Source organism: Harpia harpyja, chromosome 16 (genome assembly GCF_026419915.1).
Source record: "Harpia harpyja isolate bHarHar1 chromosome 16, bHarHar1 primary haplotype, whole genome shotgun sequence".
Lineage (NCBI taxonomy): Eukaryota > Metazoa > Chordata > Aves > Accipitriformes > Accipitridae > Harpia > Harpia harpyja.
In genome coordinates, this window is record NC_068955.1 from 32,653,047 (window position 1) to 32,671,894 (window position 18,848).

The 18,848-nt window shown below is 48.0% G+C and overlaps 1 protein-coding gene across 1 annotated transcript in view; it reads right to left on the reverse strand.

The window, feature by feature from the left end:
* The window catches only part of EPS8L2 (EPS8 like 2), a 68,630-nt gene that overhangs the window by 24,585 nt on the left and 25,197 nt on the right, over positions 1–18,848 (reverse strand). Inside the window, exon 4 of the mRNA XM_052811974.1 lies at positions 3,693–3,757. Coding sequence (XP_052667934.1) covers positions 3,693–3,757 — 65 coding nt within the window. The remainder of the gene's footprint in view (positions 1–3,692; positions 3,758–18,848) is intronic.

Below are 18,848 nucleotides of genomic sequence, written 5' to 3' on the forward strand. Positions count from 1 at the left end.
CATTTGGGGGTCAGGATCCAGCATGGCACAAAAAGACAGTCTTTGTCCCAGAAGACTAGCAAGTAAGAGCTGCAAAATGCAAGAAGAGAAGGAGAAAGGGCTGGGCAAAAATCTCTCTGTTCCCAGTAGCAGTCTCAGCTCATGACCTGATTAAATAACCCAATGGGTAGTGTCCACAATCGGCATAGCCTCAGAGAGCAACGGAGGAGGGCGAGACAGTTGCTTGGGAAGTCCTTTTTACCTGTAAAAGCCCAGGGAAATGCAAAGCAGGCTAAGCAGCAGCAAAAGCTGACCCTGCTCCAGCACCAGGGAGGGAACCAGTGCTGTCCTGCAGTGGAAATAGGCTATGAAGGGACCTCAGAAAGGCTGTGAAGGTTGGGGTCTGATACAGACCTGATGGACCTGAGGGGTATGCGTGTACTTAGACCATGGAGCCTTGGACAGTCGTGTTGAAGCATAGGCAAGAATTGTTGTTGCGATCGGCTCCGGACAAGGTGGATGGAGGGGGAAAGGCTCAGATTTAAAGCACCGGTCGCCCTCACAGGCAGAAAGGGCTGAGTCTTTAAACATGGTGGTCAATGGTAGGAATTAGGGGTGGAGAGGATTTGTGGTGACCAATTTGTTGTTAAGGTGGTTGTTGGATTATTCACAAAGACTGGAAAGAGCAGGGACGAGGATAAACACTGCAGAGTGTAAGACCCAGTCCTGTGTTCATAAAGCAAAGGTATTGGGCGAGGCACTGTCTAAATAAAACTCCTGGCAAGTATTTGAGCTGAAAGCTGAGATTAGCCATGCAATCAGATATGAAAAACATGCTGAGTTATACGTTACTGTAATTGTAAAATAGTGCATGAAAAGGTATTCGCAAAGTCAATATTATCTGTGCAGAGGTGACAAACCCTCTGCTTTCTGAGCAGTAAAGAGAACTGGTTTATACCTGATGACGGACATTCTTATCTCTTCTATTATTTTAACTGCCAGGTTTATAATCTTCATAAATTCCTTTGTTGTTTACTGTTAAGTAAGTTAATTTTCATGGAGGGGAAAGCTACTTGTCTAAATCAGACTCATTAGAATATTTTTTCTTTAAATACTGGTAGAGGGAGAGAAGCTTGCTACTGTCTTTGATTTATCTCATTAAAAACCCTTTTCATCCAGATGGATATTCAAATATAGTAGCTTTTGTAAGACTGGGCAATGACTCTGTCCACTATTAAACTTCGATCAGCTTATAGATTACTTCAAAGGGTATAAAATGCCTCTTGTGAGGAAACCTCTTCCTACCTCGCTGCCTGCCACTGAAATCCTGTTTGCCTTGGTCAAAGTTCAAGGTAGAGACTCTCAAATGGGTGGCATATGGCATAATGAAGAATTCATGTACGTGTCACTGTTTAAAGTCCCTTCTCTGCTTCCATGAGTGACTTTATTTGGTAGGAATCACTGATGGGGATGACTGGCAGGGCCCCACTGATGGGGCAGCTGGCCATTGAGTTAGTTTCTCCGATGGAAACCAGGGCCTCTTTCCAAACAAGTATTTTTAAAAGTCTAAATTTCATTTTAAGCAACTGAACAGGCTCCTTTATTTCTAACCGTGTACTTAAGCTCTCTCCTGGACTGGGATCTTAAACCAGAGAAGAGAGGGGCCCATCTACTAAATAGAAACCTCGTAAAGTGTTTTCCTTTCTTGCCTTGCCCGGTTTTCAGTGATGAATTGTCCAGCTGGCCTCAGATGGGCACCTCTGTTCCCATGCTGGCCTGCACTGGAGTGTCGCCTTACCGGAGTCACCGGGCCCAGGGTGGCCAGGCAGGCTCCTCTTTTTTTGAGTGGATGTCTGTGACACTGAGAGATTAATTTGGCTTAATGCCTGTCATGGTTGAAGGGTTTTGAATTACTTGAGAGGACACAGTAGCTGAGGGAGAGCTGAAAGATGATAGTCAATGTGGTCTCTGTTGTTTGGGCAGATGAGTTCCTGTAACCACCACGGGAACCCTGCTTTTAACCTGTCTGTCCATGCTGATTGAGAAGGGTTTGAAGCACAGGGTGACAAGAGGGACAACAGCTTCCACTACTCTCCTTCAAATGCAGAGGAGGGAGAGATGACAGCAGCTTCTCCATTTCCTGTTTCCTAGTACAGAATTTCCCTTGTCTTTTTAATATCTTTTTTTTTCCCCATTCTCCTCTCCCCAGTTACTCAACACTTTAATTTGCTGAATCTCGATGATTCAGAAAGGAAATATATTTTTGATAAATGATGGTTTCATATGCCATTTTCAATTTAAATTTAAAGTAGAAAAGAGGTCCATATGTAATTAAACCAATTTCACATTCTTTAATGATCATTTTTGTCCTCCCTTCTTGTCCACCATTTCCCATCTGCAGGCTGTAATGACAGAAAGTGTCCAGCTGAATGACTGATTAGTGCTGGCTCTACAGCAAGTCCCCGAGACAGTGACCTCCCAAGCACATGTCACACCTCATAGCAAGAGGACAGGGTTGCTGACCTCAAAATGTCCCCAGACAGCGGTCCTAGGTGTAGCCCAGCAAGGGAAAAGGGACAAGCCAGTAACTTCTGAGCCTTCGGTACAGGTCAACACACTGGACATGCAGAAGCAGTGACTAGTCTCTGTTTCCCTCCCCATCCCCAAAGCAGTCTGTCTAATGTGGGTGTCTCTCCCACTCTTCAGTTCAAAGAAACGTGTGGGATCCAAGGGAGGGACAGTTAAATGGTCAGGGATGACCTGTGTTATACAATGAGGGAGGAGCCATCGAAGTCTGGACCCGGCTTTATTATAGGATTTGAGCATGATTCAGAGTTGTGCTGTGGAAAGCTGTTTGTAGCCTTGTGGGAGGATCTGTGAGGTATACCGGAGTCTATTTGCTTGGACTTTCAAATAATGCCATACCATAATGGAACAACTGCTGGTCTCCAAATCAAGGAGTTGGAGAGGAGCAGCAGAAAAAAAAAAAGATGGCAGGAGAGCTGGTATTGATTTTAGATAGAGCAGGCAATGTGTAAGAGGAGAGAAAAGAAAGGAGAGGGGTCCGGTCCAGCCTGAAACCTCTGACTCGTAAGAAGGAGTGGGGTCAGTCTTGGGAGAGGAATTGTCTCAGGACTTGTGCTGCTCTCATAGTCCTTTAGTTTATCTCCTCCACGTGTCTGTGGTGGAGAAATTCCTGTGCTCCACCTACACGTGCTCTTTACTTTCCTACCCTTTTGTGCCCAAAGGAATCGGATGAGAAGCCCAGATGACCCCAGCTTCAGTGGCGTGTTACACGTGGTGTGTTACATGTGATTGAGAGGACTTGTGTGGCCTCAGCCCTGGGGTCCAGGCTGGCAGGACCACGGTGACCTACAGCTCAAGGAGTGAAACTACAGTGGATGGCTAAGGCTGAAAGTGTGTCCTACAGTCCAGGAGATAGAAATAAAGGACCCAGCTGGGTGGGAAGCTCAGGAGGCAAGTTTATCTGCAGGCATCAGGGAGCCAGGAACTGTGGCAAAGAAATAGGGGGCTTCAAGCAGCTTTGCTGTTTGCCTTTCTCAGGGTGTGAAGACAGACACTTGCTTATTTTAAGAAGGTTCCCAACTCTTCTCTAGCCTAATGAAGGTCCAGGACAAACAAACCACATTGCGTTACCAGCATCTATTGCTGATGTTGGCCTTTCAGCCCTTAACATTTCACTGCATACTCACCTGTACGTGGTACTGTGAAGTCTCATGCATAATGACGTTGGAGTTGGAATACTTTTTCCTTTGTTCTGCAAAAAAAAGAAGAAACCTTCATTGTAGTGGCTGTTTATCAGTATATTAAGGTCTGAGAATTACAGCTCTCATGATGGGTTGCTACAGTCTTTCTCATAGTCTCTGAGCTTCCAGCTTCAATCAGAGTATCGGGAATAATAAGACATATTAATGACATTAACTTTTGTAACAAGATCAGCAAATTGGGTGTGTAGGGTATACATTCAAATTGTATCCCTTAATGCTGCTGATACGTTGATTCCTGGAGGTCAGCACAGTTTGTGGAGGAAATTAAACCTAGTGTCAAGGAAAGCCCCAGGCAAGGAATTATTAGGGAAGCTCTTGGAAGAGGGCTGGGGAAGTGAGGAGTGGCTTGAGAAGGCTGGCAGAAGGCTATGACATGCACATGGCAAGAAGAAAAAAATCCAACCACAACCCACCAGTTTGGACATAACAGCCCTTTGAATCATCCTCCAGAAGAAACCCTCTGTGACACTTTTAGTTTGCTTTCTTGTGTTTCCTGGCAAGCTGCACTAAAGGGCTGTAATTACAGATAGGAAGGGCTGTAGGGATCAAGGCCAGCCAGTCAGAACCTGGCTTTCTTGTACAATAGTTTTTATGAGGCAACAAATCTTCATTACCTCCCGCATTTCTTACTGGAAGGTGGCAGTAAAGAGCAATTGGGGAAAAAATTGCTTGGAATTTCATGAGGCTATTGAATATAATCCTGTAAGAATTTACCCTGTCAGCTCTTACTGTGAATTGGTACTTGCCCAGGGATTCCTTATAAATACTCTGTTTGAATAGCAGAGGAGTAACTGTCCAGGCCCAGAGTGAACTGGGAACATCCAAACTGAAAACATCTTCCTCACCAGCAGAGGACATCCTCTGATCTCTGGTTCGCTTAGAAAATGCAATGGCAGTTTTATATGTTCTCACCCTTCTTAAAGCTTGTGTTAGAATATCCTGTCCTCTGTAGCAACGGTCATAACCAAGGGGATTTCATAATGCAGCAAACGTTAGGGCTCCTTGTGTTTTAAAGATGTATATATTAATCTTAGTTTATTTGTGGTTTACTTCAAAGCGCTCTCTAATGCCTTCTCAGAGATGTTGGCGTCTCTCTTGTTTTCCCCTTTTCTTTGAACACGGAGCATGTGGTCTCATTTAACAAATTTCACATTAAAGAGGCTGGCACCTAGAAAATTAATATCCTTATAGGAACTCATTCAGTCAGTTTCCAAATTTATGAAAATAAAAAAGGATCTTTTGGTGAAGTAGTGCAAGACCTAGGTAAAACTTTCCAAAATGTTCCCTTAGTTTATATTTTTAGTAGCATGTCACTCCTTAGTTGACAAACACTCCCCAAAGACTTACAAGAAACACTGGTAGTATTTTTGATTGCTAAAAATTGAAGCTTTCCTTGTAATCAAAAGACTGTGACTATTTTTTTTTTTTTTTTTTTTTTTTATAAAATGATGGAAAACTGAAGATAAGTCTATTTCAAAGTGCAGAGAGTGAAATGAAGATAAAGCAGAGCAAGGGCAGGGCACTAACTGGAAGAGGCTGGAGGTAGTAAGGAGCTCTGGGAAGGAGCAGGGTCTGCTGGAGTAGTGACCATCCTGTGATGCCCCCAGAAGGCCTCTGCCTGTGTGAATGGGCTACGGGCAACCAGGGGTCTGTCTTGGCCACACCTTTAGGTGATAATTTGAGAAAGAGGATAGCAGCCTAACGAAGGTGCTGGTGATGTAGCTCCTCCCTAGGGACACCATGGTTGGTTTGACTTTTGCTGTCCTCTGAAACTGCAGGTGTTTTGCATCCTTTTAGTTTGTTCAGCAGGACAAATACTTGCCTATGCACTAAATTCTTCCCTGGTTTGCTTCTGTGCAAATCTTTTTCCTTCTGGGTAAATGAGCACAGCTCAAGGGGTTGAAGGAGCTCGAGTGGTAGTTCTGGCTTTACCACTGCTAGTGTCTTGCGTTTTTTTTTTTTTTTTTTCCTTCCTCTGCCCCTTGTGTAAAACAGAGAAGTGACTGTTTCCTATCTGCTGCTGCTACTACTGTACTACTGAAGTTACTATCCCATGTTTCCCCCCATGAAGTAGCCTCTCGGTGCCCAATATGGCCAGACTTGGTCTCCCTCAGCATTGCCTTCCCGCTCTTGGTTGTGAGGCACAAGTGGCTTTGCAGAGAAGCTGCCAAGCCCCAGCCCCAAAGAAGGAGCAATGGGGGCTCACTTAGAGAAATCAACCCGGTTCTCCCTGCACCCTGGCCACCTTCAGCAGGGACAGGAGCAGGTTGTGGCCTGACAGGTGTGTATTGCCACGAAAGAAGGAAGAGTGATGAGCGTGGGTGATAGGAGCAGGGACGAAGGGAAGGGAACAGCACCTGGTCTCTGGTATGCTTTTGTGTTCTTTGCACATTTGTTAACAGAATCCTTAACAGACTCTTTACAAGCGTATCTTATTGTGGTAGCTGTGGGAGTGACAGTGGGGGGACTCCCAAGCTGCTGGTCAGGGAGAGGAGCCAGAGTGTGCGCAGAGGACGAGGGAAGGGTGCGTGGTGCACACATCTGCCCACCCCGTCAGTCTCCTGCCTTGGATCTCTGCACGGGAAGAGGTCCAGCAAGTGGGACAGAGGGGTAAAGGGCACAACAGGGCACCCGCAGAAGGGAAAGCTGTCATGGTCAACACAAGTAGTGACTGGAGCAGTGCTGCTCTGACAGCATTTTCCTTCTCTTCTGACTACATCCCAGTAAGAATGGTCTCTGACTATTTTACCCCAAGAAAGCGCAGTCCCCTGGTTGCTCCCAAACCATGGAGCTGTTTTCTGCAAGATTTACCAAGCCTGTCCTTTACATCTTCTCCAGAGCTACCAGGAATCACTGAGAGTTCTGCAAATGGACATCTCCAGCAGCTGCCTGCTGCTGCTGCTCGTGTTGCTGCTCATATTAGTTCAGATCATGCATCCCGTCTGTCCGTTTCCCTGAGCTCGCTTGAGTGAACTTGTCCCATAAATAGCTGAGGACAAGCAGAGGGGTCAGGGGACTGTAGCAATGGGACAGAGAAATGAGGGCCAGATTTGGAAAGGATGGCAGTTCCTGAAGCTGGTGATAGTGATGGAGAAGCTGTGACACTAAATTACAGCCTGAGTGTTGGCTGGGGGGTAATTTGCCAACTCTGACACGTGTTCTCCTTTAAGCCTTGCATGCAAGAGAGTGCTAGCAAGGAGAAAATGCAGCGAACAGAGCATCCTGCTGTGACAAGAGCAGAAAACAAACCCCAAAGCACCAGTTTGGAGCTTTCGCTTAGTCCTGGGGTCCTCCTTGTATTCACTTCTCACCTGAATAGCTGTTATTTAAACCTCCTGCCAGCAGATCCTGTGCAAAGGAAGGAGAAGCTGGCCTGAATCTGCTGCTTTCCCAGAGAGTTGACAGGAGTTAAAATATCTTATAGGCACGTGCCTCCTTGGCACTGGTTGTCAGGATTTCTGCAAATGTCCTTCCTCAGGAGTGTGTGTGCCCCTGCATGTAACATGCACCCTCACACCTAGATTTTTCTTGCCTAGAAGGGGATAGGATTTCCAGCCAGCCCATCTAGCCCCTGGAATGCTCCTGTTTCTGCTTAATTTGATTTAGCTCACACTTAGTGGGAATTTGGGGTTTCTTTGGCTGTCCTAAAATCAGAGTGCTGGCGGGGAGGGTGGTTAAAAACTTGTTATGGTTGAACAAGCTCAAACCTCTCAGGTATGTTAGACTGCGGGTCTTTCGTGCTGTTTTCTTGCTAAGTGTCTGTCAGGTGCTTTCACTCCCGTGACCTGCCATGGTTTGGGGCGGCGAAATGCTGGTCAGGCACAAGGGGTGATGGAGTTGGGATCAGAGCTTGGAACAAGTGCAGGTTTGCAGCGTGCTTTTGCTTTGGGTTCCACTTCTTTAGTGTGAACCTCTTCCCCAGACCTCCCCTTGCATCTCCGTTATGCTTTTATTTTTACTTGGCTTCCATGGAAGGAGGATGAGCATGTCCCTGAGTGCAGCTTGGGCTGGGTGGGCATTGCCAGCAGGTGTCTCTCCAGAGCAAGCACTGTCCCGAAGGGCTGCTTTTCTTGAGATTTAGCTTGGGGTAGTCACCTTTCTCCTTGGCCAGCAGAGAAGAGCTTTTAAATTGAGCTCCTCTTGGTACTTCTTCAAAGACACAGGGCCGAGCACTGGTAGCAAACCTGTTTGTGGCTGCAGGAGCATGCTAAACGTACAAAGATAGCCTAGAGACAGCGAACACAAAAAGAGATGCTGCTGCTTTTGTTCGGAGCCTGGCAAGAGTTGATAGAAGCTGATTTCAAGCTGATTTCTAATGCTTTTTAACACTTTTCTGACACTCTTTAAGCCTGAGGTGTGCCACCAGCTTGGCAGGACACCCGAGTACTTTGCACCTTGTGTCTCTGCCTGTGTCTGAAAACACAGCAGCATGCTTTGCCTCTGCAGCTAATCCCAAGTAGAAACGATGTATTGGTGGGCATGCTGGCAGAGGCGTTAACGGAGACTGCAGTTCTCCCGAGCCAGTGCCTTTTACACCGCCAGTGCTGACTCAGAGGTAGAACAAGGATAGTTTGGGGGGAAAGACCTCAGACACCCAGCACGACTCCCTGCTCAGCCATTAGCTTCCAGAGTGACCTTGAGTAAATTAATTAATATTTCAGCACGGCCACTTCCCACCTTAGCCTCACATTGAAGGGTCAATGGCATTTTCTGTTTGCTGTGTGTTTTAATTTCAGTCTGCCCTACTTCAAATGTGGGGCAAGGTCTGGAAGAGGGCACACGGCAACATACACCGCAGGGATTCGTGTCTGATGTGAGTAACTTTTTTTTCTCTCAGTAACCTCAATTTCCTCACCAAGAATTTCTCATGTAAATAGATGACACTAATGGAAATGAGAACACCGCGTCTGTGTGGGATGGAGACAAATTTGGATTTTAAGACATCCCATCCCCTCCTTTTTAAAAGGGAGTGGAAAAGGCTGAAGTGGTCGGTCTGGAAACAAAGGGTTTTTACATTGGGACAGGCAAATGTCTCCAGCCCTGAAAGGAAGGGTGTACAGCTGTGTCAAGAGCTGGTAGTCCCCGAGGAAGGGAAGGTATACCGGGGGGACAGGTTTCCAGAGGGAGGCTAGCATAGGACTGCGTTTCTGGTAGAACAGCCTACCAGACTGGCTTTCTGGTAGAACAGCCCATGGAGTTGTAGCAATGGTCAGGGCTGCAGCTGGTTGCCTACAGACTTTCTGGGGTCCCCTCCGATGCCTTTGCCCTATCCTTCAAGCTCAGAGAAGATGCACGTGTCATGGTCAGGGCAGATCTCAGCATGCACCTCTGAGAGAATGTTTAGAGAAGCCCTTGGAAATCTTGGGGACCTGTAGAAACCTCAGAGCTCTGCATAGCCCAACTTCCCATCACCTGCACTCAGAGGTAAGCTGACTCAGAGGGCAAAGGCCCCTTTCACCATTTGCAAGCTTTTCCTGGGGGAATTTCTGCATTACCTTTAAAAGCTGCAGAACTAGAACAAAGTGCCTCTATTTTGTCTCAGGATGCCATTCAAATGACGTCCCAGAAGCTGCCCAGGGTGAGAAAGGGGGTGTTTCTGCATATTCTCTTTCCTGTCCCTTTATTTAAGATGTCTGCTTGTTCCTTCTCCTGAAATCCCTTCTGTCTCGTTGGCTTCTACCTGGCCCCCACACCCATGGAAACTTTTATTTTTGTTTTTCCTCCTGGCATCCACAAATATAACCACAAGGCCTGAAAACAGCCAGGCTTTCCGGGGACAGCAGGGTGCCAAAACATTGAAATCTCCTTTCCTAGTGCTTAGTTTTGATTTAAACACAGGAATAGTTAAAGATCCAGGCTGCAGATCACAAAATAGTCAGTCTTAGGCTACATCTATCTGAGAAGAGTGGGTACTTTAAAAAAAAAAAAAAAAGGGTTTTTTGGTTTGTTTACTTCAAAGCAATGTGGTGAAATATTGCAGACCTTTCCGTGGATGCATCATTATTTGCCTTAGCTATGCATCATTATTTGCCTTAGTTTAAATCTAGCTCTGGTTGTGCTGGGCTGATCCGAATATGCCACACACAGAACGATGCCTTCAGGGAGATCTGTGGCCATTTGACTCTATGGATCAAGGGGGATCCTTTACATTGAACAGGTGAACTCCCTTGGCCAGAAAAGACTTCAGAAGACAGGTTGCTTGTCCTGGGTGGCTCTCACACTGCCCTTCTGCACAGTCCTGTCCTCTGTCTGCTTAATTTTGTATGAATGAATGCACGCTGGCACATTAGCAGCCATAGCTAATTTCCTCCCGGTTTATCTGACACCTCTCCTACTAGGACACTTTGCATTTCTACAACATCTTGCAATGGAGAAGACCCGAGCACCATAACTGGTTATCCAACCCATATCCTGGCCCCAGGAGGCAGGGAATTTGCATAATCCCCATGTGATAAATAAGCATTACAGGAATATAGTGATGATTTTCCCAAAATTAGATGGCAGCTGCTGTCAAAGTTTAGACACCAATCTGCACCTCTGTTTAAATGAATTATCTTCTGCTGTGACCTTTAGAAGCTGTAGCAGTGGAGGACTCTGGATATAACACAGGCTAGGCTGCAAAGGGCAAGGAGAGCTCCAGGGCCATGGCACTAGTACAGCAGACATCTGAAGGTGATAAAAGCTGGCATGAGCCCACAGTGATCACCACTGTACTGTTTCCCTTCTGTCTGCCAAGAGAGCCAGAGTTGGGAAAACAATACAGCTTTGTCCTTTGCTTTTGGTGTCTAGCAACAAAAACCCCCAAACTCATAGCATGGGGATGCTGTCTCATCTGGAGGAAGGTGGCTGGTGTGATTCACTAAAAAGCAATGATGTGTAATTCAGTCGCGCCGTTTCTGAGCCCAAACACTTGTTGTATGAATGGCATGGGTCATCCACTAAGTTTTGAATTACTTGAGCGCGGATGCCATGTGGGACATGTACATTCTGGTAAATTGTCTCATTTCTTGCCTCTAAGGATTTGGCCCAGTGAGCCCTAAGACACCCCTTTCAGGGAAAAAAACCCCTATAAATGGTTCTTTAACTGAATTCAGTTCAGTTGTTCAGTCCTTTCGTAATCAGCTAGCTTTAATCTTGCCACGTACCCAGAGGTGTGGGGAAAACTGTAAAGCCATTCTCTGAAGAATGTTATCTATCACCAATATCTTACGGATAAACAGTGCTGTGGGAATGATGTTTCCCACTGGCACCAGTGGCCATGTGAGGAAATGGAAAAAGCTCAGACCACTGCAGAGGTAGCAAGGTGCATTTTACTTGAGGTCTGAAAACTGGGTGCTGGGCTGAAATCCCAGTGATGAGGCTAAAATCTTGGCTGGAAGGGAGAGCGTCCTGTTTGGCTTTATGTCAAGGAGTGAAAGGGATGAAAGAGTAATAAATGAGGAAAAAAAAGCAGGATCGATGTACACCCTGGAGGGATGGGGTTATCAGCTTGGTCCAGGAAGCCAAACTGCATCTTTTGTGCCAAGTTCCCTCCCCATTTCCATGCAACACTCTTTTTTGCAGGGAGCTGGGACATGGCTGTGCACACTCCCTTCAGCCTGGTGGATTGTGTGTACAAGATATCACCTAGCAGGATAAATTCTGCCTGCTGGGACCAGCTTAGAGCTGAAATAACTTGGTTTAAGTCTCCAGGGATGTAGAGTAGAGCAAAGGAGGGCAGAAGTGGGCTTGTCTCTCTTTGTGCATGTCCCCTGCCAAGCCAGCAGGGCAGAGCATCCCCAGTACAACATACCAGTGGTACCAAGGGTGGGAGAAAGGGTGGTCGTAGGGGTAGGACGCCCAACGGGGCACCTGGGCTTGGGCCCTGCCTCTGCTGCCAGCTTCTGAAATGGCCTGTGAATATTCACAGGGGGGAACATCAGCCTAGGGAGGAGGGAAACAACCTCCTCTGGCATTCAGCTTGTCTGACCCTGAAGCAGATAGCCAAAATACGTTAGCTGAGCAGTGTGCCAAAAGCACCTATGGCTGCTGACTGCTGGGGTACAGCTGTACAACCGTACAGCTCTGCACAGAAGATGCTTGTGCCTCTGCATGTGGGGTAAACAGGCCAAATGAGTTGTGTTCCCACCATGCTCTGCTTTCCCCAGATTCCTAGTGTGTTATAGCGGTTTTTTTCTGCTCTTTTTGCATTTTCTTAAGTGTCTGCGAGAGGGCAGAATGGCCTCGGGATTGCCGTGACGCTACCTGTTCCCAGTGTGTTTCAGGGGAGTTTGAGCCCTTCTTTCCTGCTGCTGATTGGGGGAGTGCCTGTGGTGGTACGCTGAGCTGCACAGGGGTTACAGGCTTCTACAGGCAGGATCCCAAAGCTCAGTCCCAAGATACCATCTCTTTCCATCCATTTACATTCTAAACTGCTCTAAACAAAACCTGTATGCCAGGCCAAAGTCAGTTGTGGTGTAAACGGGTGCCTCTGTAACAAATGCAGCCAGCTACACCAGAGCTGCAAAGGCCCCAGCCTCCCTTCCATGCACATCCTTCTCTGATTAATTACCAAGTTTTATCACACAGGATCCTCCCTGATCCTCCCCATCTCTCCCCGTATTTGTTTTCAGCCGTTGCTGGACAGAAGACACAGCGGAAAATGTGGGGGATGGACAAGTCATATGTGAAGCAGTCTGTAAGGAACCAAAGGCGTATTGGATTAGGTTTGTTTTCATTGGCAGTACTAGACCAAGGACCTCTCCTTGATTGCCTGCATCACACCAGCAACGTCCCAGGCCTCCACATCCATTAGAACAGCCTAAGGAAAGTCCTGGCTATTGCCTTCTGGAGCTTGCCAATTCTTTATATTATCTATACGTTATCTAGCAGTGCATACGCTGTTTATAGTAACTTGCCAGTGTAGCATGAGCTAGTCTTTGTGCCAAACCAACAGGTCAGGACACAGCCCTCCAGAGGAGAAACAGAGCAGCAAATGCCTCTGTATGCTAATGGCAATGATGCAAACTTGCTGGGCCTGTGTTATAAAGCAGCCTTATGAAATAGCATCCATTCTCAGGATCTGAGCATGGGGCCAGATCTGATCTGGCAGTCTGGCTGCGCATCTGCAGTAGTGCAGCTCTGCTGATCCAACAGGTTCCTGCTCCCTTGCTGAGTAGGAGGATGCTCCAGGTTCTGCAGGGTTAGTCAAGGATCTGGGTTTGTGCACTGCACAGACCTGCTGCGTCTGAGCTTCCGACAGGGAGGCATCTGCAGGTCCGTACCTTGCTTCTGCTGTTGCACAGGCTTCCCTGCTTGGGTGTCCCCATGGCCAGCTGGCACGGGAAGAGCTCCATTCTGGAAGGATCTTTGCGGCTTCTTATGAAGCATCAAGTTGTCTGGTTTTACTGTTAGCACCATGGTACTTTCCGAACTGCCAGAGCTTGTCTGTATTGGTGGCTGTGACGCTGGGAATCTTTGCATGGGGCAATTATCGCTCATGGCTGGCACGTTAGTACTTGATCTGGAAGCTCTTGAAGTGAATGAAAATGCTCTCATTGAGGTTGGGGGCAGCCAGAAGTATGAATGGTCTGTGGCAGCAGGGAGCCGCTTTCCTGATAGCGTGTCGGCAGCTGCTAGTAGGTGTCACAAGGCTGAATTCCTCTTTGGCAGGCTTAATATTTGCCACTAGCTCAGACCCAAGTGCTCACATTCCTGTTTTATTAGCTGAAGACACAACCCACTCTAGAATAGCAAATAAAAACCTGAGCCACCTCCCAGATTGTGCAAGGACTGAGTACATCAAGAAACACTACGTGTTTGTGTCTGGCATGCTGGGGAGTGCAAGGCAGTATGTACAGTAGCATACTGTCTGCTGGGCAGGCACCCAGGGGCCTCTCAGCGGAAGATAATCGGGGTATTGAGGAGCTGCAGGGGAAGCTCCTGGGTAGAGGTGTTCCTTTTTTCCTTTACAAGCAGAACTGGAAGAAATCTACCAAATTATTTTTTACCAAACAATCCAAAGTATTGTTTTCTGAACTTCCCATAGCTGGTAATGATATTTTTTGAATGTCAGAATACATTTAGTGAGATTGGGGGAACCTTGATTTAATTAAACAAACTGATGAATTTGCTTTACTTGAGGACCAAAAAAAAAATTGTAATGAAAAGCTTCCCTTTTTTTGTTGTTATTAATTAAGGTACTTAGGCATATCCACCAACCCATTTCCATTTAAGAAAATGTTCTGAATAAGCTCTGAGCAGTTACTCCGTGCAAGGAGAGAACTTGTGCTCAGCAGTCTTGAAGTGGCAAAGAAAAAGGGTCACTGCAGATACCGAGCGGGCACTGCAGCATTGGTGGCAGATCCCTCTCTGCAGCCCCCTGCCACTAAGTGCAGTCCCAAAGGCCCTGCGAGGCAGGCACGAGGGCTGCCTGTGGCAGGTCAGAGTGGTTTCAAAGCAGCTCTGCGGCCAGGGCTGAGCCCAGCCAACTCGGATTTCCAGCCAGGAGCACCCAGAGCAGAGCCTGCTCTTTCCAGTAGCTCCAGTCAGGGCTGACCTGAGCCTACATGTTCCCCGTCTTACCCATCACTGGGTTTTGATCTGCAGGAACTAACAGGAATGCTGGCTTTCCATTTTATTGCCAGCTCTGTTTCCAGTTGGAGTGTTAAATGTCCGAGGCTTTGAATAAAAGGGTCACTCGTAAGGCAGCATCAGAGGGGACCTGGGGTAATCTGAAGCTGGAATCTCAGGTGGGAAAGGGAGTATGAAGAAAGAAGCTGAAATGGCACTGAGGGAGCAGTGGGGGAGGACAAGGGAGTTATTCAAGGCTGGCAGCAGAGGAGATGGGGAATTAATGTCTTGAGCACTGCTCTGACTTGGACCTGTGATCAGCACTGCCCAGGGCTGTGGTGGGCTGGGGAAGCAAACAGCAACAGCACGTGGGAAAACTGCACTGCCTTTCACTCCACCTACTGCAGGAGCACTTTGGCTCCCTGTTACTGTCCCGTCACACTGGGCAAATGCATCCACGGACGCTCCCTCCTCTGAGCAGCTTTCAGTCTGTCCTGGCAAATGGCAGGAGCAGGGGAAAGAATGCCCAAGGGTGAAATGTGTTGGCTATGGTTGTGCAGCTGGTTGGAGACAGACGCACCTGTGTGTCTGTCTGCCCTGTCCGGTGCTCTGGAGGTCTTGGGCAAGCAGAGCAGGTCCCTTGGGAGGAGTGGTATGTACAGAAAACACTGGACCTGGAAAATCCCTGTTAGGTTGGTACTGCTGTGGTCAGCACCAGTTCTCTCCATGCCCCTGTCATTTCCCAAATGGGAAACTGCAGGGCAGTCTGAGGGAAGTGGTTCCTCCTCTCTACAGCAAGGAGTCTTGATCTTTGCTGGATCTCAGGCTTTACTCTCGTGTGGGACGATAGCTTTAAAGGAAATGGCTGCTCAGTCAGTCAGGTGTGAAGTTGCTTTATCCAGAATTGCAGCTTTACTGCTTTACTGATGGCAAAGCCTACTTCAGGGCACGGGCTGATGCCTCATCTGAGTCAGATGTGCCTAAAACCAAACTCCTGGCCTTCCCGCTGAGCTGTTGAACCTCAGAAATCATCTCGGTGAATGCCAGTGCTTTCCATTTTTAGCTTTTGCTAAAAGACACAGAGGATACATGTGCATCTGAGGGGGGAGTGGCACAATGGTGCTAAATGTGAGCTTATGCCAGCGTGGCACTGTTCAGATGCTGCCCAGATCCCCTTGGGTTTACGCATGTGCATGGTCCTCTCGACCCAACGGTGTAGCTGAGCAAATTCAGGTTTCTAGCCACCACTCCTGCCAGGGTTGTATCCTGCAGACAATACCAGTGTGTGTTAAATCTGTGCACAAACCCTCTTCTGGAGCCTCAGTGCTCCCATTGATAACTGTGTGACTGCCACATGGCCTCCAGCTGAAATAATTAACAAGCTCATGGTTTGGGCAGGCAATAACTAATAGTAAATAATGACTCTCTTGTTGCTCATTGTGCCGAACCATCAATAGTAAATGCACATTTACAATGCAGCTTTAAGGAAAGCAAGACTGTCTTGAATCAATGTTTCTGTCTTCCATTTTTGGGGTCATTCGTGACAGGTATCTCACAGCAGCGACCCCAAGGCCCTGCTTCACGCTGTGCTTACCCAGGGTGCGAGTGAGGGTGCAGGAGAGCCGGCAGCAAGGAATGACAGTCTGGGGGCTATGCTGGGGGCTGGCAAGTCTCATTTCAGAGACCTCCCCACATGGCTGGGGGGTGGAGGCCCTGTTGGGAGACAAGGGAGGTCTATGGAGACTCCCAGGAGTTGGTCTGTGACCATTAAAGATAATTTATGCCTTCGCCATCAGTATATTCTGCCTAGCCAGGGCCAGCATCCTCCACCAAGCCTCTGCCGGTGGCTCCTGGGTGCAGCCACTGCCCACGGAGTCTCCTCTCCCCACGGCTCCCCAGGCAGATGATACCTGTCCAGGGCCACGTCAGGCAGGCAGGAATGGCTCTTCTCTTTGTGTTAGTGCCCCGTGTCCTGTTACAGCGCCGAGCCTTTCTTGGGTTACGGGGGGCGTGCAGTGTCAAGTGATCGCGCCTTGCAGGCTGCTGCTGTTCAGCACCATGTTTCTCCAGCCTAACTCATGCTACAGGCAGTTTCTCTTGCTCCAAAATCCCTTTTCCAGCCCTGTAGCCTGACAAGTTTTGGTCTTTTCCAGAAATGAGTGTATCAAGGATAGGGCAGGCAGGTTGGAGCCAACTGGCTGGGTCTCACAGGTTTGGATGCGAGACAAGTGCTGCTCTCCTGCCAGGCTGGCATCTTGCACCTCTGTGGTGCCCCTCCACATCCCACCCCTCCACTGTGCGGCCCTGCTGGGGGCCCAGCCTGGTTTCGGATCTGCTGGGCACTTCTGTGCCACAGCACTTGAAGTGAGAGGCAAAGACACCTGAGGGGTTGGCCAGGGGTGCTGGAAAGCGGCTGAGCACCGCAGGGACAGACACGGTAGCCAAACAAAAATGGGCTGCTCTGAACACTGCTGCAGAGCCATTTCCTTCCTACAGCCCCGTGAGAAATCCACCGTAATCGTTAAACTGCCCTCGACTCTATGCCGCTTCTCATAGTTACACTGCCTAATCCGTCACGAGAGACGGTGCTGTCTGATCAACTACGAAAGCAGCTTAGATGAACGCCTCCTGAAGTCCACCTGGGTGTCACCGCAGAAAGGGGTGGCAGAAGCCTGCTGTGGGAAGCACTATGCAGAAACACTTCCTCTCAGCCCTTCCCTTGGCTTCTGCTGGAGCCACACTGGTTCCCCCCCCACCCCCCAGGCTTTCATCTAGGCTCAGAACAGATGCCAGTAAGGGGAGAAGCAGCTTAATTTATTTATGGTATGCATTAACATTTATTCAGCTGGTTGCTGTGCATTGAGTAAGGTGGCAACTTGATAGGTGCCAGCCATTCCCCCTGCTGCCAGCAGAGCCGGGGCTCGCACTGTGCAGGCAGCCACAGGCTCTTCCAGAATGTGGAGCTGGGCAAATGTGATGCCAGTTTGCTAAGGGGGGGAGGAAAAGATGAGTATCCTGCTCCCATGACAGCCGGGAAACTCCACCAAGGACAGCTGAGCACCTAGAAAGCATATCCAACTCTGATCAAAACTCTGGTAGGGACAGAGACGGGATAAGATAGCTCAGGGCTTTAAGCCCATTTCTTTGCAGAATTCCCTGGTGACTTTGCATATCTCTCTGCATCCCACTGTGCTTGCCACAGTGAAGAAGGCACAGTGGGATGCCACGTACTTGATGATCAAGGCAATTACAGCAGGCAGAGGGTGACACCAGGGCAGCCACCTTTCTGACCCCACAGGCTGTGTCCTGTGTGGCCCTGTGAGTTTCACACTATGTCCATGAACCCCCCAGAACACATACCCCACCAGTATAAACCTCTGTCATCCAGCTGACTTTCTGTACGCAGCCTGGAGCTGCTGCTCTGCTTCAGCCTCACCATGATGCTTTTAAATATCGCTCTCCAGGGTCTCACCTGAAGTGACTTTAATACTGCCAGTAAGTCCCTGTTGATACTGGCATACCCTGTTGATAGCCCTCAGATAGCAGCTGTGTCCCTGCAGTTGGCATTCCTGTCATGTTAGGCCAGTAATGAAAGCTCAGGCTGGGTTAGCATTTAGAGCCCAAGTACCTGAACTAATGGTTCAGTACGTGCCATCCTTCCTCCCATACCTGCTGTGTGGTGAGAGGCACTCTATTGTAGAAAAAACATCTTAAGAAAGCTAAAACCAAGGCCTCATTCACCTACGAATAATATTTAGACATCTGTGCATTGGAGCATCTGTGTACATTACCCAGCAAGCTTTAAACGCAGCAGATGTCTCTGTGCTGTGAATTTGGGAGTCATTGCACTAATTTCTTTGGAAGCCTGGCAGTGTACACAGGCTGAGGGTCCAGCCTGATTACACTGGAGAAAAATGGAAATACGAAGAGTCTTGTAAGCTCTGAACGTCCCTTAGCAGCATTGTAATCACATAATCAAGGCCAGCTCAGCTTGATGTGATTTGTTTCATTATGAAATATAATTCTCCCTGGAATTTTAGTTCTTGCCTGCCCTCCATCCCCAAATGTGCCAGCTCACAGCAGAAATTAATGTTGGGGGAGGGAGGATCTGAGTGCGAAGAGGACCCAGACATTTAAATATTGGTTTAACACATGCTGAGTGTCCTTTGATAATGACATGCTGAATTAGTGGGGCGGGTTTCAACTTCTGCCAAGCAAAAACCCTGTGGATGTACTGGTGCAGTGCTGGGCTGAGCCATCCAACAGCCACTGATTTATGCAGTAAATGACTGCAGACCTCATACTGTGCTTCAGAGGTGGCAGGGAAATAACAGGCAGCTGATTTACTCCTCTTGAGGATTTGGCCCATGGACTTATGGTCTTCATTTAAGGTTTGATGGAATTTGGTCAGAGAGGTCCCATCTCCAGTGAAATTTGCTTTTGGGGTGTGTCCATACAAAAAAATTTAAAAGATATAACTCAGTGTTGAAAATTACTTATTTGAAAAACTGTGTTTGTTTTAAAGGCAGT